The sequence below is a fragment of the Tamandua tetradactyla genome, chromosome 7 (genome assembly GCF_023851605.1).
Source record: "Tamandua tetradactyla isolate mTamTet1 chromosome 7, mTamTet1.pri, whole genome shotgun sequence".
In the NCBI taxonomy this organism is placed as follows: Eukaryota; Metazoa; Chordata; class Mammalia; order Pilosa; family Myrmecophagidae; genus Tamandua; species Tamandua tetradactyla.
Genome location: NC_135333.1, coordinates 14502057 through 14525502, shown reverse-complemented (window position 1 = coordinate 14525502; position 23446 = coordinate 14502057). Strand labels below are relative to the sequence as shown.

The window sequence follows — 23446 nt, the reverse complement described above, 5'->3', positions numbered from 1 at the left end:
AACTTTACTCTCTTTTTTATGTTTGACCTTAATTAAAATTTTTCAATACCTTATCATAGTTATCACACTAAATTAAATGACTTTAAATTTTTTTTTTTTTTTAACATGGACAGGCACCGGGAATCGAACCCGGGTCCTCTGGCATCACAGGCAAGCATTCCTGCCTGCTGAGCCACCGTGGCCCGCCCAATGACTTTAAAATTTATTCTCTGTGAATGAAAACTATTCTGTAAGCAGTATCACTGGTATTAAACACATTAATACAACATTAGCTTATAATTAACCCCTTTACCATATCAAAATGCCTAATATTAAATTGTTTCCAAAGCTGACATTAAGGTTCAAAGGGAGAAACTTATAATGGAGAACAAAAATTTTCAGCAGCCTCAAAAATTAAACAAAAACCACACATATTATCATTACAAACAGTATTTTTCCTGCTTTCAAATGAAAAGTTTTAAGTGGTTTATTTCTGTATCTAATACCTCTTGAAATATCAGTAGTGAAGGTATTCATTAAGATGAATTCTTTTACTTCCGTAGTTTGAATATTAAGAAAGTTGACAGTTGTAAAACTGTTGACAGATATAAAGAGCAAATAACCCTTAAAAAGTCTAGAGTCAGTAGAAGATAATCATTCCAATCTCCTAAAAAAATCTTTACTTTGTTGCCAATACAAAGTATAAACAGCAGCTGACATTTAATGAATGCTTCTTATGTACCACGTTGATCCCATCATAGTAATGTGTAAGTATTTTACTTATTGCCTTTCTCTTTCACTGATCTAGAAACTACATAGGAACATTGTCCTTGCTTGTGTTGTTCCTTATTAAATCTCCAGCACCTAGCACACCTAACACATAGTAGGCACTGAATTAGTATTTGCTGCATAATTGAGTTAATGTTCTTAATGCTTTCAATTAGCTTTCAGCAAACTGTGGTTCACGACATAGAGAACTACAAAAATGAACAACAGAAAATAGGGTGATTATATGTAGTAGAATAATTTTTCTTCAGTGAGCTATTGTTCTAGTTATTTATGCATATATTCCATATGAAATATATTTCTTACTATGGGTTATGATAAAAAGAAAAATGTTAAAAAGGACTTTTTGACGTGGGTTTCATTTGCTCCTTACAATGACCCTGTATACAGTACTCTAACTTCTATGTCAAAATTACACAACTGAGTTTTCTAGAGTTTATGTAAGTTGTACAAGATGACAGAACCATCTGACACAAATACAACCATCACTTCCATAGATACTCACTAACAAGATATTGACCTAACAAGTGAATAAAGTTTCAGTTATAGTAACTGTGATAGGATTAATACACTTATTAATGTAGGTTTTGAAAGCAGATTCACACGTATTCAATATCTGGTTCTGCTACTAATCACCCGTGTGGCCTTTTGCATATAAAACCTGAATCTCGATTTCCCAAGTGTAAAATAGGGGTAATCAGTAGGTTGTTGCAAGTTTTAAATGCACTCGTGTTCTTCAAAAACCTAGACAACTAAATAGAAGGTTCTGTGATTAAAACAATTATGTGTTTCCCCACTCCATCCCGGCAAATAAATCACTTTCAGTCCACTATATCGGAATTTGAATGTGTAAAAAATGTGAATCAGGAAAGCACAGGATTAAAAAGCAAAGTATGAGAATTGGGCAAGAGTGGCATAAAACTTTCCAACAGTTTCTGTGGGCATTGGTTAAGAAAAATGGTCAACTCAAGATCAGGCAGTTTGTTGAGGTTACTAACGGGAATCAAGGAAACAACGCTGCTTAAATGTAAAAACAAAACAAAACTCTTTCATCCTTCCTCAAGGATCACGGCAACATCCATCTTCTTCTTCTGCAGCCTGGCTGGGGCCGAACAGAGGTGTTAGGAAAAACGCACCTGGTCATCCACGAGGCCCTGGGTACCAAGGGGCTAGGAGCAGAGATTCGGAGCAACTCACCCCGGAGACTCCGTTGATAGTGCCCCAAAATCTCCTCCAGGGCAGAGTTCCCCGGGGACACGGCCATGCACGGACCGAAGGCCCAGAGATGGGAACTACGTGGGGAAGTGTCCAGAGAACAACAGGCCTAGCGCCTAGAGAGCACCCGCCCTCTTCCTGCCGCGGCTGTCACTGTGGAGCGTGGAACCCAGTATGGAGCTCCTGGAGGCTCTTCCCACCCAATGGCCCTTACGGTGGACTTCGGGAGTTGCAGTCCCCAGGCTCTCGACCTGAAACTTCGAGGCACCTGAGAGCTCCTCCACAGACACTACAATTCCCAGAGGGCACCGCGCTCGGAGCTCAAACTTCGGCAGTTTGGCTGCAATAGTCCGTTGCCAAGAGACACCTCAGAGGCTCCGCCCGTTTCCTCCTGCCCAGCCTGGTTTAGTCCCGCTTTCATCTCATCCTTCCGCTGCTTGGACCACTTAACTGACGGAAAGAGCCCCCTGAAGGCCTCGACTGTTCGAAATGTTATACTATGCAGTTGACCCCTGAGGCTTCTCAGTACGCAAGTGAAAAGCTCGGGATTCTGTTTTGACCGCAACGTTGTAATAACGACCACATAAATTCTTAAGGAAAAGAAACTCTAGACCTACCGACCAGCCTATGTTGTGAAGGCGGCCGATACTACAAATCCTAGCATGCCCAGCGACCCGGCCTCCTCTTGGAGTTGGCGCACTGCCCGCAGGGAGCTGTAGTCCTTGTTGGTTGCGGTCCAAGCTACTGATAGGGTCCTCTTTATTGTTCAAGCCGCTCTTTATACCACGCCTGCGCAGTGGGCAGCAGCAAAAGCGTGTGGGTGAGACCCTCAGTTCAACGCCTTTTCATTGTCTCATTTTCGCGCTTGCGCAGAACTAAACTGTTGGGCCAGAGCAGGCGGAGGGAACAGGGCCCGGCCCTGCGCCCTTTCCCGTGGCGCCTGCGCACTAGGCTGCCGCTCTTTGCCGTTACCGCTATGTGTGAGGCGTGTGTAGAATAACGTTATTGCCCAGAGGAGCTGAGGGGCCCGGAGTTAAACTGCAGCGGCAGCATCGACGACGACAGCGACGACGACGACGACGACGACGAGGGGGTGGGGGGAGGACGGCGTGCTTAGAGACTCACGGGACGCGACGCGCCCCGCCTCCCCCGTCCGGTCCCTCTCCCAGCGGTGAGGGGTAAGTGATGCTGTCGGCTGCTTGGGTTAGGCGTTGCTGGTACAGCTACTGCCGCTGCTTTTACACATCCTTTTCCTGGAGAGCCTTGGGTTTGCGGCGGGGACTCGGGTTGCGAGGCCGGGAAGCGAGGGGGTCGCTTCCCGGAATCTCCGCGCGGCGCCGCGGCCGCCGCCGCCGCCACCCCCACCCTGGGGCTCGGCGGGGCCGCCCGTCCCATCCCCCACCCGAGCTCGCGTGGTTCCCCATCTCCTGTCCCTCCAGTCCAGTAGCCAACCTGGCCTTGCCCAGCCTCTTTTCCTCTGACTCTTTCCCTAGATGTATAGAATCGTTTTCAGCTCCCTCTCGGGCTTTGTGCAACCTTCCCCCCACACACCCCCCCGCCGCCTTAGCAGTGTGCGAGGGGCGCGAGCGGAGGAGGATCGGAGGGAATGGCCACGCTGCCTCCGGAGAAGGGGTTTTTCCCAGCCCGCGCCCCTCATCTGAGCGGCTAACAGTGCCGATCCTTTTTATTGGTTTTGGGGAGTGAGGCGACTGGGGGAGGTGGTGCGAGGTTGGACGCGGTTGACGGGCATGGAAGACGTGGTGTCACGCACCCTGGCAGGCGACTGCACTCCGCGTAGGTTCTGGCCCCGTGGTAAACCCTGGGGCGGAGAGAGGGGCTTCCTGTCGCCTTCATTGTCCTAACATTCGAATGTAGGCCTCTGGTATGGTTTTCTTCATTTTATGCAAAGGAAAAAAAAAAGATTACCAGTTGCCTAAAACAGGGCGGGAAGATTTGGGATTTGTATTCTCAGTCACGTAATCTGTTTCTGGTGTACAGTAGAGTGTTATTTATTTATTTGAAGACTGTAAGCTTCTGGAAGACAGGGTCTGTGCTTAGTGGAACCAAGCCCTGTAAAGGTGGTCAGTGTGTAAGATTGCTAGACAACGATGAAGACTGGGCTAGGAAGGCCCTGACAATGAAGCTTTTGTGTGGCAGGGAAATGAACCAGCAGAATTGTTTTTTCATTGGGTGGGTAATGCGTTCGTATTCTTAAGGGAAGGCATTAGAATAGATCTTTACGTCGTTTTGTTTTCTAAAAGCAATCAAATCAAAACAAAAAATAACCCTTGTATATTTTAATTTCTGAAGTGGTTACTCATAGTTTAATTCTTGTAATGAAAACTCAACTAAATTGGGAGGAATTTGATAAAGCAGATGATTGAAAATTTTTAAATGATCTGATTCTTACACTTACAGTGTTTACTGTAAGCACTCGCTGGCATTTGTAGTTACAGCAAGCAGAAGAGAGAATGAAGTAGGATGAGGAAAGAAGCAAGTGGAAGAAAAATGACATTGTAGGAGTTATATTCTGAATACAATTTCTAGATCTCTCCACTGATATAATCCAAGCTGGGTCTGCTTCAAAGATTTAGGAATACACCTCTGGAAATATTACACAATGAATAGCAAATTATACAACCATTTTGTAATTTTCTGCCATCATATTAAAAAAAAATGAAACCATGCTTTTGGTTCTTTCTAACTTCATAGATATTGTAGAAATTTTTGTGTTTTAAAACTGGAGAGTCTAAGTACTTTTGTCAGAGGAAGAAACTGAAACTTGAAAATTTACCTGACTTTTCCAACCAAGCCAAACTGCTAAATGAAGGCAGAGCCAAATATTACAAGGCTCTGATTTGCCTCCTCCTGAGGTCTGTACCCCTAGTCCTCCTACCCTGTGAAAAAGTATGGAAAGCTTTTCTCTGTGTGCTGTTTGAGTTGTGAGGATAAAGTTCATTAATAGTTCAGTTGTATTAATCTTGTCCTTTTCCTCGTGATGTTAAGGTGGTAATCCTACTAAAATAGAAATTTTATAAAGTAAATTACTGGTATAGGGAAAACTGCCCTAATGTGGGCTTTTCATAAAGATAGGAATCGTTGGAATTCTTTTCTCTCCTACTTAATAGTGACCATATTTTAAATTATTTCTTGGTATTCAGTAATGTTTTGTAGTATGACCAACTCTGTAATTTGTTAAAAATAAAATTGCCACATAATAGAAGCTTATCAAGTTCATTTTTCTTCAGTTAATGAATTCTATTTTCGATTTAGACTACAGTTCACCTTTTGAGAAAAATTCATGTTACACTACCTTTCAAAATTAGCGTTTTTTATTGGATTTGGTTTGCTGTAAAAGCTGTTATGTTGTCTTATGATTTTTACCCTTCAACTTTGTACTGCATTTTAATATTTTATTACTATTTTAAAATTTCAACTTAAATTAAAAAAAAGAAACATAACCTGTAATTAATTCAGTATGTGGGATAATATTAAATCAGGCTATGAACATAATTAACTGGTAAATTTCATAGCGCTCCAAAATTTTGTGTGAAAATAAGAAATCATCTGCATATTTTCCATCTTAATGAAACTTCCACTATAAATGTTAGCATACATTCTGCATCCTTATTAATGCAGATATCAAGATGTTTTTAAAATATCTGTTTTGTGGTTTGTTTTATTTGTTCAGGTATCATTTTCTTGTTTCCTTTTATTTGCTGGTGAAAAACTAGTTTCATTGTTACATCTGGTAGTAATCAGATATGACTTATTTAATACGCAGTACTGTCTATGTCTGGGCTTGATGTCAGCATGTTTTCTGTTCAACGAAGTTCTATTCTTAAAAAATAACTTCTTAGAATTATAATTAACTTGTAATGATTTTTCCTACTCTGTCCTGAATATTGAAGTGTTGAGCAGTGTGCTCTTGTAATAAGTATCTAAGAGACAGCATGATACTTAATTGCCAACTTAAATACCTATGCAGTTGTAAATTATTCTGGGAGTATAACAAAAGAACAATGACATACCACCTGAAAAGTGCTCTGTGGGTAGCTTTTATTGACGGGAGTAATAATTATTGATCTAGAAATGAGTTTACTCCTATGGAGAAGAAGCTTAAGGCTTTGTTTCAATAATCAAGATTTCAGATAATCAACTACCTTGGCGAAGGGGTTTGACTTATTTACTCAAACATTTCTTGAGGGGTTGCGGGTTGCGCAGCAATGAGTCAGCTATTGAGGAAGATATAAAGGAAAGAGAAAATATCTGCCTAGTAGTGTGGTTGATTATACTGGACATACAGTTGAAATGATTATGCAACAGAATACTTGTTTTTGCCAAAATGAATGATTTAGTTAATTTGTGCTATAGGTAAAGCACACTTTTATGTTCAACAAAAGTAGAAAGGAAGCCTACAGAAGCAAGGTTAAAGAAAACCTTACAGAAATTACCTAAATACTAATGGGGATTGCAGAAAGCATAGAAGTGGAAAATATTCCCAAGAATACTTGGTGTAGGTTTGAAAAAACAGGAGTCTTAGCAGAGAACAAAGGTTGTTATTTAAATATAGCAATAATAATTTAAAATGAATTATATTGAAAAAACATTAATAACACTTAACCATATGTTGAGTACCTACTAAATACCAAATGTGTGTATTCGTGCGACCATCTTATAAGGAAGGTATTTCACACATACGAACTTGAAAAATCCTGGGGCTTAGAGTTAGTGAATAACTTTGCCTCCATGTCACACATTTCTAGTGTTTGAACCCATAACTGAAGCATTGTCTTTTTGACTAAAGCCAAAATTCTTTCTACTCATCTTTTTCAGAAAGTTAGAAAGGCAACATTTAACCCCTTATTTGTGAATTGTAAAATTTTAGAATTGGAGGGGACTTTAGAAGTCATGTAGTACAATGTGAGACCCACTACAAAATCATTGAATTCAGTTTCTCCATGGACACTTCCATGGCATATGATAACAGCCCATTTAGCTTTTGAAAAATATAATAGAAAGAGCTTGCTTAAATTGAGCTATATCTGCTTTACTATAACTTCTTCCCATTGGTTTCAATTCATTCTTCAGGAGTAAGTAAAGTTTTTCTTAATGTGTAAAATCTATGATAGATTTTCTGTTTTCTAAATTAAACATTACAACTCCTACTACTTCATATGATATGGTTTCCTTTATCTTTCTCATCTCTGTCAACTGAATTCAATCACTTTTGTCAGTTCTTTTCTTTTTGTTCTGATCTGGTTTCCATTTTCAATTCTTCAGTTATAGTTTGAAAGGAGAGTGTAGGGAAATTATCCCTTTCCTTATTTTGAGCTATAAACTAGCTTTTATAATTTAGAATTGTGTTAATTCTTTAACAGCAGCATTATCTTTGCCAATTTTGAGCAAAAAAAAAAAAAGAGAAGCAGCACTATGTCTTCTAAAATTATGTTTGTGCAATTCAAGGGATTATTTTAAGATTCCATACTTCCACTTTTCTAATGTTTAGAATGGTCTTCCTTTATTACATAATAGTGTTAGTAAGTGGTAATATTCTTTTACTATTGGTTTTAGGTTTTTGTTTTGTGTTAATGTTCTTAATTAACCAATACAAATTTGGCAGTCTTAATGTTGGTTCTCATTTTGCATTTTGAAAATTTTCTTGTCTAGAAATCACTGATGTAGTCAACAGAAACCTAAAATCTTTTTTTTTTATGTTCAGCTAGATCCTCTCCTGTTCTGTATATGTACATGCATGATGTTTTTGAAGCAGCATTTTACTTTTGCCCCCGATTAAATTTCATCTCCCATATAGATTATTGAGATCTTCTTGAGTCAGATTCTGTCTTCCAAGAGATTAGCTTCATTTCCTGCTTTTAGACATTTATAAATTTAACATGCCAACCTTCTTATGCCTTCATCCTGGCCATTTAGTGGATATAGCCAAGAACAAAACAGTGCAGATTTATAAATAGAATAAATGCTACATGAATAAAATACGCTGGGGAAAAAAGGTGATATAAAGATAGTGAAAACTATTTTACACATATATTTTTTGACTAAGGAGAAGACTATTATATCTTCCAACACTAAAGGATTTGGAGGATATGGACAATTATATAAAGTCAAGTAGGGATAGGTGCTGTAGAAAAAAAATAAGAGTAAAAGGATAGTGAATGATGGAGGATTGCTATATTTCAAGGTAAGGTGTCATCAGTCACCTATACCACCTATAATCAATTACCTTAACATTTCTTAAGAAATCAGGTGATATCCTCTTTTCTTGGAAGCTGTCTCTGAGAAAAAAATTTCATTAGATCTCTCTCCGTTCTAATTTATTGACAGGGATATTCACATTTATTCTCCCCAGAAACTTCTACATCTAAAACCCTGAACAAATTTTACTTATAAATAGACTTCTGTTTCCTAGATGGATGAACTTGGCTGCTGCTGCTCCATAGATTTGAAGAGAAGTAGTGCTCTTCATGGAAAGGATTTGCCATCAGGAATTGCCTGTTGAGCACTAATTATGTTCTTGAACATATCACTTCATTTTAGAAGTTTAGTTGCTTCATCTATAAAATAAGGGCAGCAATAGTACAATTACCTCAGAGGTTAACTGTGAAAACCAAATGAGACAGAGGTTGAAAAGCAAATGGAAGGAAAAATTGCAATTAGGGATCTTCTTCCCACATTGCCCTAAGTGTGGTACCAGTTTAATTGTGTTAGATTTGATTAATAAATCATTTGGGATGATTAATAAAGATATTTTTTCATTCTCTATAGAAATAGTTGTTGTTTTTTGTTTTTTTTCTTGCACATTCCATCCCCATAGGCAGTTTTGTCCATTATTTTACAATATTCTTGGAGGTAGAGAAAAGGGCATGATGTTGGCAGGAGGAAAAGTAGAACCACTCTGTTAGATAGCACTTTTCTTCAATCTTAGACACATCCTTCTAATTCTAAGCAGTGTCTAAATAATGAGAAGGAAGGCAAAAAAAAAATTTTTAAAAGCAGGCCATGTGGTAAGGAAATCTTTCCTCTTTTAACTGGCTATTTTTTTTGGAAGGTGTCCTACTGGGTAAGGATTGTCACATGGTTAGTCTTATGTCAAATGAAATAGATAAATTACAAATTCAAAGCTAGTTAGTAAGAGATCTTGAACTGCAAGCAGTGCCAGCTAGAAACTGTTTTGAGGAAGTAGAGAATAGGAAAAATTCTATTTTGAGCCTAGTTGGTGTGAAGTATAAAATATTTATTTTGGTTGAAAAGGAACATTGCAAATAGAGAATTTTCTATGGTAAGCTTTTTGAGGTAATAGGACTATAACATTAGAATGTATATTTTGGGTGGACCACGGTGGCTCAGCAGGCAAGAATGCTCGCCTGCCATGCCAGAGGACCCGGGTTCAATTCCCAGTGCCTGCCCATGTAAAAAAAAATTTTTTTTAAATATCAAAAAAAAATGTATATTTTGTCCTGGTTTTCAATAAATACTTCTCATTGAATAAATAAGGCATTGTAACTTGAAGGGGCACTTTTTAAAAAAAAAGTTTGTTTTATTCCTTTTCGTATGATCAAACTAATCCCAGTATGTTGCAGAAGAGATTTAAAATACCACTAATTCAGAAGAATACACACACTCAAAATTCCAGTGACACTACTCACCTATTCTTGTCTAAAAACTTGGGATAATGTGCATACTAATCTGATAACTTTTTACCATTAAACTTTCTGGTTCTAATTTTTGATGGTGTCATAGGACTCCATTTTATCAAATTTGTAATTTACTAACAATTTATAGAAATTAAAAATTGTAAACAACACTGCACCAGGTATTTTCCAAATGTGCAAATCTGTTTTCTTTGACAGTATTTCAAGAAATTAATTGCATCAAAGAATATGCAGAATTCTAAAATTTTTTTTTAATGAAAATGCCCTCAAGTCTATACTAGCATACATTTGCATTGGTACATGAGAATGTCTGCTTCTTCAAGATTTACTGATACTGTATATTACATATGTAGTATCCATTTGATAAACTGAAAACTTTATTTCAATTTCTCATATCAGTAATGCAAATGAACGGTTTCTTTAATATTCATTAGCCGTTTTATTTATAATCTGAATTGCTTGTGTGTATACCCTTTATTTTTCTTCAAGAATGTTAATGGTATATTCATTTGTAACAGTTCTTTTGTTAAATATGTTGTCAGTTTTTTTTCCCAAATTATCTTTGCCTTATTTTTACCCACCAGAGATTTTAACATGTATATAGCCAAATTTCTCATTTCCTTTTCCTTATGAAGTAATCCCAATACATATTATTTTATTTAAAAATTTTTCTAATCCTTATGATTCAAATTTTCACATGAAAATCTTTATTTGAAATGTATTTAGGTATATATAACCTATCACAGTGCCATTTATTGCTTAACTCTACATGTTTGTGGTTGTATCCTTTTTTTTTGTATGCTATGTGGCAGAGGTCACATTTCATTCTTTTTCCATGTGAGTATTCCTTTATTGCAGCAGCATTTGTTGAATTTTTGTTTGCTTGATTTTTCATTTGTTTGCTTGGTTTTGTTTGGGAATACATGGTCTGGGAATTGAATCCTGGTCTTCTGCATGGGAGGTGAGAATTCTACCACTGAACTACTCTTGCATCCCCTGTGGTTATATCCTTTTATGACACAGTTATATCCTTTCATGATGAATTGAGAAACAAAAAACAACAGTCTGCCGGGGGTTTAGAATACTTTTAAAGAATTAGCTTTTTAGTTTTTTATTTATTTCTTTCTAAATCTTTAATACTTCTCTTTATTAGTTTATTGAATGTTTGTTTCTACTTTTTCTAATTTAGGAAAAGCTATAAAGTATTTTCTCAGTATAGCATTGGGCACATCCCTTTGATTTTTTTTTTAAACGTTTTTAAATTGTGAAATATGTATACCAAAAAAACAAAAAATTTCAAAGTACATTTTAACAAGTAGTTATAGAACAGATTTTAAAGTTTGGAATGGGTTACAGTTCCACGATTTTTTTTTCTTCTAACTGCTCCAAGATACTGGTGACCAATGGAAGTATCAATATAATGAATGATTCAGCAGTCATACTCAATTGTTAAATCCTAGCTTCTCTGTTATACTCCTCCTTCTCTTTAAATAGCATGTGTACATAAAAGCAATAAATTTCAAAGCACATCACAATTAGTTGTAGAACACATTTCAGAGTTTGGTATGGGTTATAATTCCACAATTTTAGGTTTTTGTTTCTAGCTGCTCTAATATCAGCATAATGATGCAGCACTCATATTTGTTAAACCTGACCTTCTCTGTATAACTCCACCATCACCTTTGATCTTTCTCCCTATCATATTTTTTTTAGCTTTTTTATTGTTTAAGATATATACTAAGCAAAGAAAGAAAAAAGCAATAGTTTTATACCTTTGATTTTATATGTAGTATTCTCAGAGGTTTAACTTTGTAATTTTTTAATACCCTCTTTCACTACAGTTAATTTGGGAGACAAGCTTTTTTCTTTTTCTTTTTCTTTTTTTTTTTGCATGGGCAGGCACCAAAAATCGAACCCAGGTCTCTGGCATGGCAGGTGAGAATTCTGCCACTGAGCCACCATCACACCGCCCAAGTTTTTTTTTTTAATATTGTTTTGTTTTCTTAATTCATGGGGCTTTGTCTTTGTGTGTGTGTTTTATTATTGTTCTAGGTTTTTTCCTCATATTATATTATGAAAATTTTCAAACCTACAGGAAAGTTGAAAGAATTTCACAATGACTACTCATATAGCCATTACCTTGAGTTTACTAATTATACTTATTTTATCACATATATATCCATCTATTCATCTTTCCATTCATTTATGCGTCTTATTTTTTGATGCATTTCAAAGTAATTTGCAGACTTTAGTATTTATATGTGTGCGTCTGTATGTAAAGTGATCTTGACTCATTTGGGGCTAATTATATTTCAGTTTTAACTTTTCTGAATGATCTATGCTGTTGAAATGTTACCAACTAACTGCTACTTTATTAATCAAATGGCATTTAAAAATGAAATGCACCATTTTCTACTCCAGTATTGTTGAACTCACTGTTTCTTTAACTAGTTAGCTGACAGAACTCTCCCCTTCTTGTGTGTAGGAAGGCATATTAAAGAGTTTGGTTTTGTTTGAGCAGAAGTGTTGTTAAAAGAAACTACATTGTTTCTTTAAACTAATAGTTCTGTTTCCTTTAGTAGCGCATCCAAGAATGAAATAATGTAGTCTAACTTTTATATCTCAGCATCCTCCACTAACACTAGTCTGTTCTCTTTCACCTCTGCAAGGAATTCTGTGTTGGATTGTTCAATAAAAATAAAAACCTTTTCCTTAGATGAGAGTGCTGTTTGACCTGAGTGTTGTATGACAAATTCCATGATGTTAGGATCTATGCAAAATCGAGAATTCAAAACTGGTAAATTGGAGAGAACAAATAGAATGCAATTAAAGGAAGTATAAATAAGGTCATTTTAGTAACTTGATTGGGGGATGGGATGGCTTGGGCATAACAGGGTGAGAATATTTGTTGTCCCTCCGAAGCGGGTCTAGTGATTATTGTGAATAACATTCAGAACATAATTCATTAATAAAATATGGCATGTTTTTACTAGTGGATTTTAGATGAATTCTAAGTTATCATCCTATCTACCCCCAAGGATATAAGGTGAGGAGTAGGAATATTTTATAAAAGAATGGTGTTTTGACAGCCTTTTCTTGAAGCTCGTTTTTAGGTGTTTGTTTTTGCCACTGGCATACCTAATGTCTGACTTGTTCTTCCCTTTTCTTTCTTGTTCTGGAGCCCAGTTTGTAGCCTCCTGCAACCTCTGCATTCTTAATCAGCACATTGTGTATTTCTAGTGTGTTATTAACATTTTCCGTTTCTTTCTCTTTAGTTCTTTACAATTGCAGCACACTCTCCCTGTTCACATTCTTACATGTTCTCAGCCCATACAGTCAAAAAAAGGGCTTTTGGAGGTATTAAAAATCACATTTTTCTGATAAAGTTAAGATCATCTAATCATACCATTATCTTTGTATTGTTTTAAATACTTTGGAGTTCCAAAATTTGTTTGGTTCCTTTTTTTATTTTTGAATTTTTAATATTTTTTTTTTGGCATGGCCAGGCTCTAGGAATGAAACCCAGGTATCTGGCATGGCAGGCAAGAATTCTACCACTGAGCCACCATTGCACCACCCTGGTTCCTTTTAATTGTTTCCTTCTATTTTGTTCAGATCCTAATTTTCTCTAGTTCTTTATATATGTATTCCTTTTGCTCTTTTTTTAAAAAATATGGCTTTTTACTGACAAATTTGTGGTTCCTTGGAGGAAAGGGAGCTAGCTCATCTGGCTTTCTCTGCCACATGGAGAGGCACATGGTGACATCTGCTGGCCCTTCCCTCCTGGCTTCTGGGTTCAAACGGCTTTCCCCGGGGCATACCCTTTCTGCATCTCCAAACATCTGGGTCTGCACTGCTCTGAGACTCTCTCTCTTTACTCCTCCCTTTTTTGTTTGCTTTAAACTTTTTTTTTTATTGTAAAATGTAACATATATACACAGAAGCAATAAATTTCCAAGGACATTTTAACATGTAGTTGTGGTGCAGATTTTAACATTTGGTATGGGTTACAGTTCCATGATTTTTTGTTTTTCCTCCTAGTTGTTCCAAGGTATGGGAGACCAGCAGAAATACCAACATAATGATTCAGCAGTCATAACTCAATTGTTAAATCCTTTCTTCTCTGTTATACTCCTCCTTCTCTTTCAATAAGATGTATACATAAAAGCAATAAATTTCAACATACCTTTTATTCATTTAACATATTTAAGGCAGCTGATTTAAAGTCTTTGATTAATAGTTCTAATACATGAGCTTCCTCAGGAATAGTTTCTGGTGAATTTTTTTTTACCTGTGAATGGGCCGTACTTTCCCATTTCTTCATGTGCTTTGTAACTTTTTACTGAGAAGTGAAGCAGACGTTTTGAATATTATCTTGTTATAACTCTAGTTAGGTAGTTTTCCACTCCTCTAGGGTTGCTAGATTTTTGTGGCTGTTTTTTGTGGTTCTTATGGAGAGCTGGAGCTGTTAGTGTGTGAGTTTTTCCAAATTATTTTTGCTCCCAGTTGGGGAATAGAAAGGGAAAGACAGAGGGGAAAAGGCACTACCCTTTAAGACTCATCTGCTACTTTTACAATAGTGGGGATTGGAAAAATGGCCTCCCTCAGAACTGGCGCCCCAGTGATAATGAAGTAGATGATCCTAAGCAGCGATCAACAGTCAGTCCACATAACTCTGGATTTTAGAGGTCTAGGTCCTTGTAGTCCTTCCTGGCACCAGCAAGCTGTACCAGGAACCCAGGCTATACTCCCCAGTGCTGCCTGCCACATGGTTGGGGAATGAAAGATGGTAGCCACTGTGTAGAAGGGAGAATGGGTAGTGAGCAGTAGGAGTTGTGGTGAAACTGACTTGTATTTACCACAGTTTACCAGCTCTTGGTCCAGCTTCTCACTGGATGCTCCCAAGTTCCACCAGACTCCAGAGTGTTGAGAGAGTTGATTCAGACTGCTCCTGCCAGTTCAGTCATCGTTTTTGTGTAGGGACTGAATCCTGGAGCTTCCTACTCTGTCATCTTCCCGCAGTCCTCCCCTGGGTTTTTTCTTAAAGTATATTTCTTGCAGTCACTTTGAGTCCCAAATTATATGCATGCATTTAATTAAAAGAAAAAATAAACTGGATTATTAGTTGGTGTATGCACCTGGCAAACTAATAACAAATTCACTGTCTTAGGAAGGTACATTGATGGCAATAATAACTGAGTTATTGAGCACTTACTCATTTACCAGCACTCTGCTAAATGTTTCACATATATTTGCTAATTTAATCCTCAGACAACCCTTTGATGTAGGTACTTTTATTATGCATATTTTGAAAATGAGGATCAGAGAGGTTAAGTAATTAACTCAGAATCACAAAGCTGATAGATACAGAGCCAGCATTTGAATTATGTAGTAACTTTGGAGTCCTTGATCTCTCTTTCACTTCAAATTTGCCATCTAGTTTTGTAAATGCTATCTACAAAATAAATCTCAAATCCATCTACCTTTTTCACTCTTGATGTAATAATTAATACATAATTCTATCTTTTATTTAACGGCAGTTTGGAGCCTTTTGAAGGCTCAGAGCTAACTTCATATATTCAAAAAATTAAGAGATAAGATGAATTTCAGCAGAAAGCTGGAAGCTATAAAATAAAGAACTGTTAGTTTAAGAACCCTGGATCCTGTATTAACATTCTTTATCTTATTGTTAAAACTTGAAATAATGAAACTACATTTTTTTTTTACAGTGTGAAAATTTATTTATCTAATAGTCTTTAACTACTATTTTTGAATTATGCGCCAGATACTTCTGAAGAAAATAAACACAGTATCTCCACTCCTGGAGATTATAGCCGTGGGGTAGGGAACCTCAAACACATAACTACTCAAGGAAATGCACAAAGTTGGAAAATATTAGTAACAGTTATGAAGATAAACTGCACCATTTTACTACAGAAGAAGTTGCAGATTACATTTGGAGTTCAGGCAAGATTTAGAGGTGACATCTAAGGTGGGACATGAAGGAGGAAGAATGTTATAGGTGGACATATCAAAATAAGAAAAAAGCCAGGAGACTAAAGTATCATGGAAATCAAGAGACTATAGTGTGTCAAGGAGAGTGTGTTTGTGTTAAATGGTTCCAAAGAAAAATTATGTATGATGGGAGTTAAAAAATATCTGTTAGGTTTGGCAATAGAGAAGTCATTGATGAATTGAGCAAAAAACAGTTTTGAAGTATTCTAGTGTGCTAGCTGCCAGAATACAATATACCAGAAATGGAATGGCTTTTTTTTTTTTTTTTTTGGCTTCTTCTTTATTAGTATCTGTACCTTTGGAGTGCATATGAAATTTATGTATAAACATTTAATACCAATACTGAATAAGAGCATTTTACATCGTCATTATAATAAGTGTGAATTATTATTTAAATATTGTGTTATATTATCTCAGTATTTAATTTTTCTCTTTATCTAAATGGATTGTAAGCCCACTGAAGGCAAACTTTGTATATGCTACTTTACTGTATTTTCCACAGTGCCTTGCAAGAACAAATGGTTCAATATCTGTTGATCTGGTTTTGATTACAAATCTCAGAAGAAAAGAAAAACCTCCCTTATTTTATAACAAGAAAGAACTAGTTAGTAGAAAACATGTCACTAAATCATGAAACAGGATTTTGTCTTCCCTTTAATTTGCCAAAGTATTCTTCCTAACATTGGGGCAAATTATTGAACAATGTAATTATGAGATCTCATCTAGGATGAATGTAATTCTAAATTGAATAAACATATTGCTCTAAATTTATTATGCTTAATTCTGGGTGTTGCGATATATGGAAGATGCCAGTCAGATTGACAGTGAATCTCACAGGTTGTTTTGAAAGCCAAGGAAAATGAAGAAATGAAGAATTCAACATTCTGTGGAATGCTTAAAGGCAGTAAGACATTCAAGTATTCAGAACAATCAAAACTTGGCACATGGAAACTGTCCATAAACCAAGAGTACTAATACTTCCATTTGAAATGGGTGTTTCTTCCCTCTTCCTCAGAACTTTGGCTTTTCAGCACTAATTGATTATTATTTAACAAATGGATAAGTGTATAATAAAAATGACTTTATAATAAGAAGAAACTGTAAATCTTTTATGCAGAAAACCAGGATTACATTATAAGCCCAAAATAGAACCAGACCTTCCTTTCAGGAATGAGAATATCATATCATTAACTTGTAAATACTGCTAGTACAACACTTTTAAACTTGCATTACTGGACGCTGGCCAGATATGTGTTGAATTGCTCATATGTATTGTTTTATTCTGATCAGTTGTTTTCACATGTGAACAAGGATACACCCTTCTCTAACAAATGTTCCTTTTGATACCTACCATTGGAAATCCTTTTCATAATTGTAAAGTAAAAATACATAACTAAATACATGCCATGTCTACATCCTCCCTTTTTTTTTAAACTTTTTTTATTGTGTAGTGTAACATATTTACAAAGCAAAGAAATAAAAAAGCAGTAGTTTTCAAAGGACTCTTCAACAGGTGGTTTCAGGACAAATCCCAGAGTTTGTCATGGGCTGCCCATACGATCCTCTCATATTTTTCCTTGTACCTGCTCCACAATGTAGGAGGCTAGAGGGATTAAATACTTTATCATCACAATTGACGGTTTTTTCCTTCTTTTTTTGTGAACAGTAAATATATACAACAGCTATAAATTTCAAAGCACTGCACCACCGTTAGTTGTAGAACATATTTCAGACTTTTACGTGGGTTACAGTTTCACAATTTTAGGTTTTTACTTCTAGCTGCTCTAAAATACTGGAGACTGAAGAGATATCAATTTAACGATTCAGCATTCATATTCATTTGTTAAGTTCTGTCTTCTATGTATAATTCTACCATCACCTTTGATCTTTCCATACCTCTCTGGGGTTCTTTGGGCTATGGCAATTCTAAATTTTTTATATTAGAAGGGTCTGTAACTAATATGGGGTAGGGAGATGGAACTATCTGATGTTCTGCAGAGGCTGGGCTAGGATTCAAGATTTATCTGGACCAGGCACCACTCTGGAGGTTGTAAGTTTCTGGCAAGTTACTCTAGTGCCTTTAATCCTTGGGGAATCTTACAAATTGCCCTAAGGTGTTCTTTAGGATTGGCTGAAGTGGTCCTGGTTGGGGGTTGGCAGGTTATGATAGGTAGCAAGGTCCACCTGGAGCTTGCATAAGAGCAACCTCCAGAGTAGCCTCTTGACTGTATTTGAACTCTCTCTGCCACTGATACTTTATTAAATATACTACTTTTCACCTCTTTGGTCAGGATGGAATTGTTGATTCCATGGTGCCAGGTCTGGATTTATCCCTGGGAGTCCTCTCCCATGTCGCCAGGGAGACTTTCACCCCTGGATATCATGTTCCACATAGGGGGAAGGGCAATGATTTCACTTGCAGAGTTGGGCTTAGAGAGACGGAGGCCACATCTGAGCAACAAAAGAAGTCCTCCAGAAGTAACTCTTAGGCATGCCTATAGGTAGTCTAAGCTTCTCTGCTGCCTGCATAAGCTTCACAAGTAAGCGTCATGGTATAGGGCATGGCCTATGATTTGGGTATCCCTAAAGTTTGACACAGTATTAGGGGATTCCCTAACGGTAAGGTTTAATAGTTTCATAGTCTTTCCCCCCTCCCTCAGGGGACTCTGCCAATATTTTTGATTATCTGATTAATATATTCTAGGATGTTTCCATGCATTATAATAATCTATACAGGATTAAGGAACTTTTTTCTTATTCTGTGCTTCCTGTGTTTCAATTTTTCGAATGAGCTATACAGATAGGTTGAATTAGATTATGCACTACAGAACATTTCAGTTCCAGATCATATAAACCTTTTTTCCATTGATCACAAAGAGTAAGTGTGGTTCTAAAATAGAGACACTGTTTTCCTTACCCTTATGTTCTGAATTGCTTTAACTCCAACCTGGTTAGCTTCATTTTTATCTCTAACAGCCTCTCAAAATCCAGAAATAATAATCACCACTCCACACTTAATGTGTCTGCTCTAAAAGCTTACAATGTGGGATCCTGTTTTCTTATAAGCATTTTCTAAAGGTGGCCATACCATTGTTGTTTTTTTGTTTCTGGCTTTTTTGTCTCACCAAATGTCCCACATGTTCATTCACATCGTTGTATGCCTCACGACGTTGTTCCTTTTTGTCATAGTACAACCTTGGTTTATAAGTATACACCATTGTTGACCAACCTACTTCTCTGTCAGTACATCCTTCAGCAACCTGCATTCATTGGGCATCATGTAGAGGGCCCAAAGTTCACATTCCATGAACATTCTCAATTTTAGATAATTTCGTTGTTCCCAAGAGACAGAAAACCAATAAACACATCCTTGTCAAATAGGAAATCTAAACCTCCTTTTAACTCTTGTCCCTCACCCCATTATTTACCTCTTTGCCGTTGCTGTGGTAGTGCTGATGTCTATATAATATGTAAGAATAACCTTTTGAACATAGCTCATAGCATGCATTAGCAGTTTTCCCTTGTACCCTGAACTTAAAAATTCTTTATTCAAGAATCATATCTTCGAAGTAATTCTTGCAAGAACTCATTCGTATTTCTAGTATGAGTCAGTGGGATATGTAACTCTATACAACCCCTTTCAATCTTGTTTATCTTCTATATGGTAACACTACTTCTAGACAAACTAGAGATTCACCTTCGCTCCTACCTATTCCCTTACATTGGAGTTCTACCTCTTTAGCTAACGATTCACCCATCTGTAGCTTCTATGTATCTGTAAGTCCCCTATCATCTGTATTATAAATCTCTGATTATATCTTTAGGCTGGTTATAAAAGTAGAGTCATACAGTATCTTATCTTTTTGTGTGCAGCTAACTTTGCTCAGCATTATGTCCTCAAGGCTCATCCATCTTGTCATGTGCTTCAGGACATCATTTTGTCTTACTTCTGCAAATATTCCATCGTATATATATATATATATATATATATATATATATAACACATTTTGTTGATCCACTCCTCTGTTGATGGGCATTTGGTTTATTTCCATCTTTTGGCAATTGTGAATAATGCTGCTATGAATATCAGTGTGCAAATGTCTCTTTGTGTCATTGCTTTCCACTCTTCTGGGTATATACCAAGTAGTGCTATTGCTGGGTCATACTGCAACTCGATATTTAGTTTCCTAAGGAACCGCCAAACACCCTTCCATAATGGCTGTACCATTATACATTCCCACCAGCTGTTCATAAGTGTCCCAATTTCTCCACATCCTCTCCAACAGTTATAATTTCCTGTTTGTTTAATAGCAGCCATTCTTTTTTTATTATTTATTTATTTTTAAACATACCAAACGCGAACATTCTTAACATATGGTCATTCCGTTCTTGGTATACAATCAGTAACTCACAATATCATCACATAGTTGTATATTCATCACCATGATTGTTTCTTAGAACATTTGCATCAATTCAGAAAAAGAATTAAAAAGAAAAAATCTCATGAATACCATACTCCTTACCCCTCCCTCTCATTGACTGCTAGTATTTCCATCTGCCCAATATGTTTTAGCCTTTGTTTCCCCTATACCCCTTACCACTCCCTTTCCTTAATCACTAGTATTTCAATCTACTAAATTTATTTTAACATATGTCCCCCCCATTATTTATTTGTTTTTAATCCATATGTTTTATTCATCTGTCCACACCGTAGATAAAAGGAACATCAGACACAAGGTTTTCACAATCACACAGTCACATTGCAAAAGCTATATCATTATATAATCATCTTTAAGAAACATGGCTACTAGAACACAGCTGTACATTTTCAGGCACTTCCCTCCAGCCTCTCCAATATACGTTAACTAAAAAGGTGATGTCTATATAATATGTAAGATTACCCTCCAAGATAACCTATCGACTCTGTTTGAAATCTCTCAGCCATTGACACTTTCTTTTGTCTCATTTCTCTCTTCCCCCTTTTGGTCTAGAAGGTTTTCTCAATCCCTGGATGCTGAGTCCCAGCTCATTCTAGGATTTCTATCCCACATTAGAAGGAAGGTTTATACCCCTGGGAGTCATGTCCCGTGTAGAGAGGAGAGGGCAGTGAATTTGCTTGTGCTATGGGCTAAGAGAGAGGCTACATCTGAGCAAGAAAAGAGGTTCTCTGGGAGTGACTCTTAGGCTTAATTTTTTTTAATTAATTAATTAATTTATTAAGCATAACAGCATACAAACATTCTTACCATATGATCATTCCATTCTTGATTTATGATCAATAACTCACATTATCATCAGGTAGTTGTATATTCATCATCATGATCATTTCTTAGAACATTTGTTTCAATTCAGAAAAAGAAATACAAAAGGAAAACAGAAAAACATTTATACATATCATACCCTTTACCCATCCCTTTCATTCATCACTAGTATTTCAATCTACTAAATTTATTTTAACATTTGTTCTGTCATTATTTATTTTTAATCCATATGTTTTACTCATCTGTCAATAAGGTCAATAAAAGCATCAGACACAAGGTTTCATAGTCACACAGTCACATTGTGAAAGCTATATCATTATACAATCATCTTCAAGAAACATGGCTACTGGAACACAGCTCTACATTTCCAAACAGTTCCCTCCAGCCTCTCCATTAAACCTTAACTGAAAAGGTGTTATCTATATAATGCGTAAGAATAACTACCAGGATAATCTCTCGACTCTGTAACCTCTTAGCCATTTACACTTTCTTTTGTCTCATTTTCTCTCTTCCCCCTTTTGGTCTAGAAGGTTTTCTCAGTCCCTTCATGCTGAGTCCCTGCTGATTCTAGGATTTCTGTCCCACTTTGCCAGGAAAGTCCACACTCCTGGGAGTCATTTCCCGCTTACAGAGGAAGAGGGCAGTGAGTTTGCTTGTCATGTTGGCTGAGTGAGAGAGGCCACATTTGAGCAAGAAAACAGGTTCTCTGGGGGTGACTCTTAGCCCTAATTTTACATAGGCTTAGTTTATCCATATGAACAAACCCCAAGATTGAGGGCTAGACTATTGCTTTGGTTGTCCCCATACCTCCAGTAAATATCTACCCTATTTCTATCTCCTAATGGTCTCTGTTCTTAACAGAAATTCTCCAGTTTCATTCATATCAGTGAGATCATACAATATTTGTCTTTTTGTTTCTGGCTAATCTCATTCAGCATAATGTCCTCAAGGTCCATCCATGTTGTTACATACTTCATAACTTTTTCTGTCTTACAGCTGTGTGGTATTTAGATTCAGGTGTCCCCTTGGCTAGGTGAAGATACCCAGTTTTGTTGCTGTGGACATGAGCCAATGGCATGTGAACCTCATCTGTTGCTGATTACATCTGCAGTCAGCTAGGAGGCATGCCTGCTGCAACAAATGATGTTTGATTTAATTGGCTGGTGCTTAAATGAGAGAGCTCAACATAGTACAGCCAAAGCAGCTAAGCATACCTCATCTCAGCACTCGCAGCTCAACCCAGGCCTTTGGAGATGCAGAAAGGAATCATCCCAGGGAAAGTTGTCAGAACCCAGAGGCCCGGAGAGAAGGCCAGCAGAGATCACCTTGTGCCTTCCTGTGTAAGAAAGAACCTCAGTTCAAAGTTAGCTGCCTTTCTTCTGAAGAACTATACATTAACTAAATAAATCCCCTTTTATTGCAAGCCAGTCCATCTCTGGTGTGTTGCATTCTGGCAACTAGCAAACTAGAACAAGCTGTATAATATTCTATCATATGTGTATACCACAGCTTGTTTAGCCATTCAACTGTTGATGGACTATTTTGGCTGTTTCGATCTCTTGCAGTTATAAATAATGCTGCTATAAACATCAGTGCACAAATGTCCATTTCTGTGCTTGACTTCATTCCTCTGAGTAGATAGCTAGCAATGATATTGCCGGATCATATGGCAATTCTGTTACTTAGCTTCTTGAGGAACCACCAAACTGACTTCCACAGTGGTTGTACCATTTGACATTCCTACCAACAGTGGATAAGTGTGCCTCTTTCTCCACATCCTCTCCAGCACTTGTCATTTTCTGCTTTATTGATAATGGCCATTTTGGTGAGTGTGAGATGATATCTTATTGTAGTTTTAATTTGTATTTTCGTAACAGCCAGGGAAGTAGAGCATCTGTTCATGTGCCTTTTGGCCATTTGTATTTCCTCTTCTGAGAAGTGTCTGTTCATGTCTTTGGCCCATTTTTTAATTGGGTTGCTTGTCTTTTTGTTGAGTTGAACAGTCCCTTTATATATTCTGGATACTAGACCTTTATCTGATATATTGTTTTCAAATATTGTCTCCTATCATGTAGGCTGTGTTTTTACTTTCTTGACAAAGTTCTTTAGTTCACAGAAATGTTTCATTTTGAGGAGTTCCTATGTCTTTCTTTCTTCAGTGCTTGTGCTTTGGGTGTAAGAGCTAGGAAACTGCCTTCTATTATAGGATTTAGAAGATACTTACCTTCAGTTTCTTCTAACAGTTTTATGCTCTTCGATCTAATGTTTAGTTCTTTGGTTCATTTTGAATTAATTTTTGTATAGGGTGTAGGATATGGATCCTCTTTCATTCTTTTGCATGTAGATATCCAGTTCTCTAGGCACCATTTACTGTTCTGTCCCAGGTGAGTTGGCTTGACTGCCTTATCAAAGATTAATTGTCCATAGGTGAGAGGGTCTATATCTGAACACTCTATTTGATTCTGTTGGTCAGTACATCTATCGTCATGTCAATACCATGCTGTTTTCACCACTGTA

General features: G+C 36.9%; 2 protein-coding genes across 18 annotated transcripts in view; one reads left to right on the top strand and one right to left on the bottom strand.

Annotated features, from left to right (window-relative positions):
- The window catches only part of SDCCAG8 (SHH signaling and ciliogenesis regulator SDCCAG8), a 319229-nt gene extending 315932 nt beyond the window's left edge, over positions 1 to 3297 (bottom strand). For 6 of the 10 annotated variants that reach the window (XR_013179195.1, XR_013179196.1, XR_013179197.1 and 3 more), the window contains exon 1: positions 1963 to 2573. Coding sequence is in view for 6 of the 10 variants with exons in the window: in XM_077168474.1 (XP_077024589.1) it covers positions 1963 to 2029 (67 nt within the window). In the remaining 4 variants the exon portion in view is untranslated. Of the gene's footprint in view, positions 1 to 1962; positions 2575 to 2597 lie in introns of those variants that run through there. The other 4 variants (XM_077168476.1, XM_077168480.1, XM_077168475.1 and 1 more) reach the window with 2 other exon arrangements.
- Positions 2320 to 23446, top strand: part of CEP170 (centrosomal protein 170) — a 187161-nt gene continuing 166034 nt past the window's right edge. For 5 of the 8 annotated variants that reach the window (XM_077168472.1, XM_077168471.1, XM_077168470.1 and 2 more), the window contains exon 1: positions 2321 to 3158. The gene's annotated coding sequence lies outside the window, so the exon portion shown is untranslated. Of the gene's footprint in view, positions 3159 to 23446 lie in introns of all 8 variants that reach the window. The other 3 variants (XM_077168469.1, XM_077168468.1, XM_077168473.1) reach the window with 2 other exon arrangements.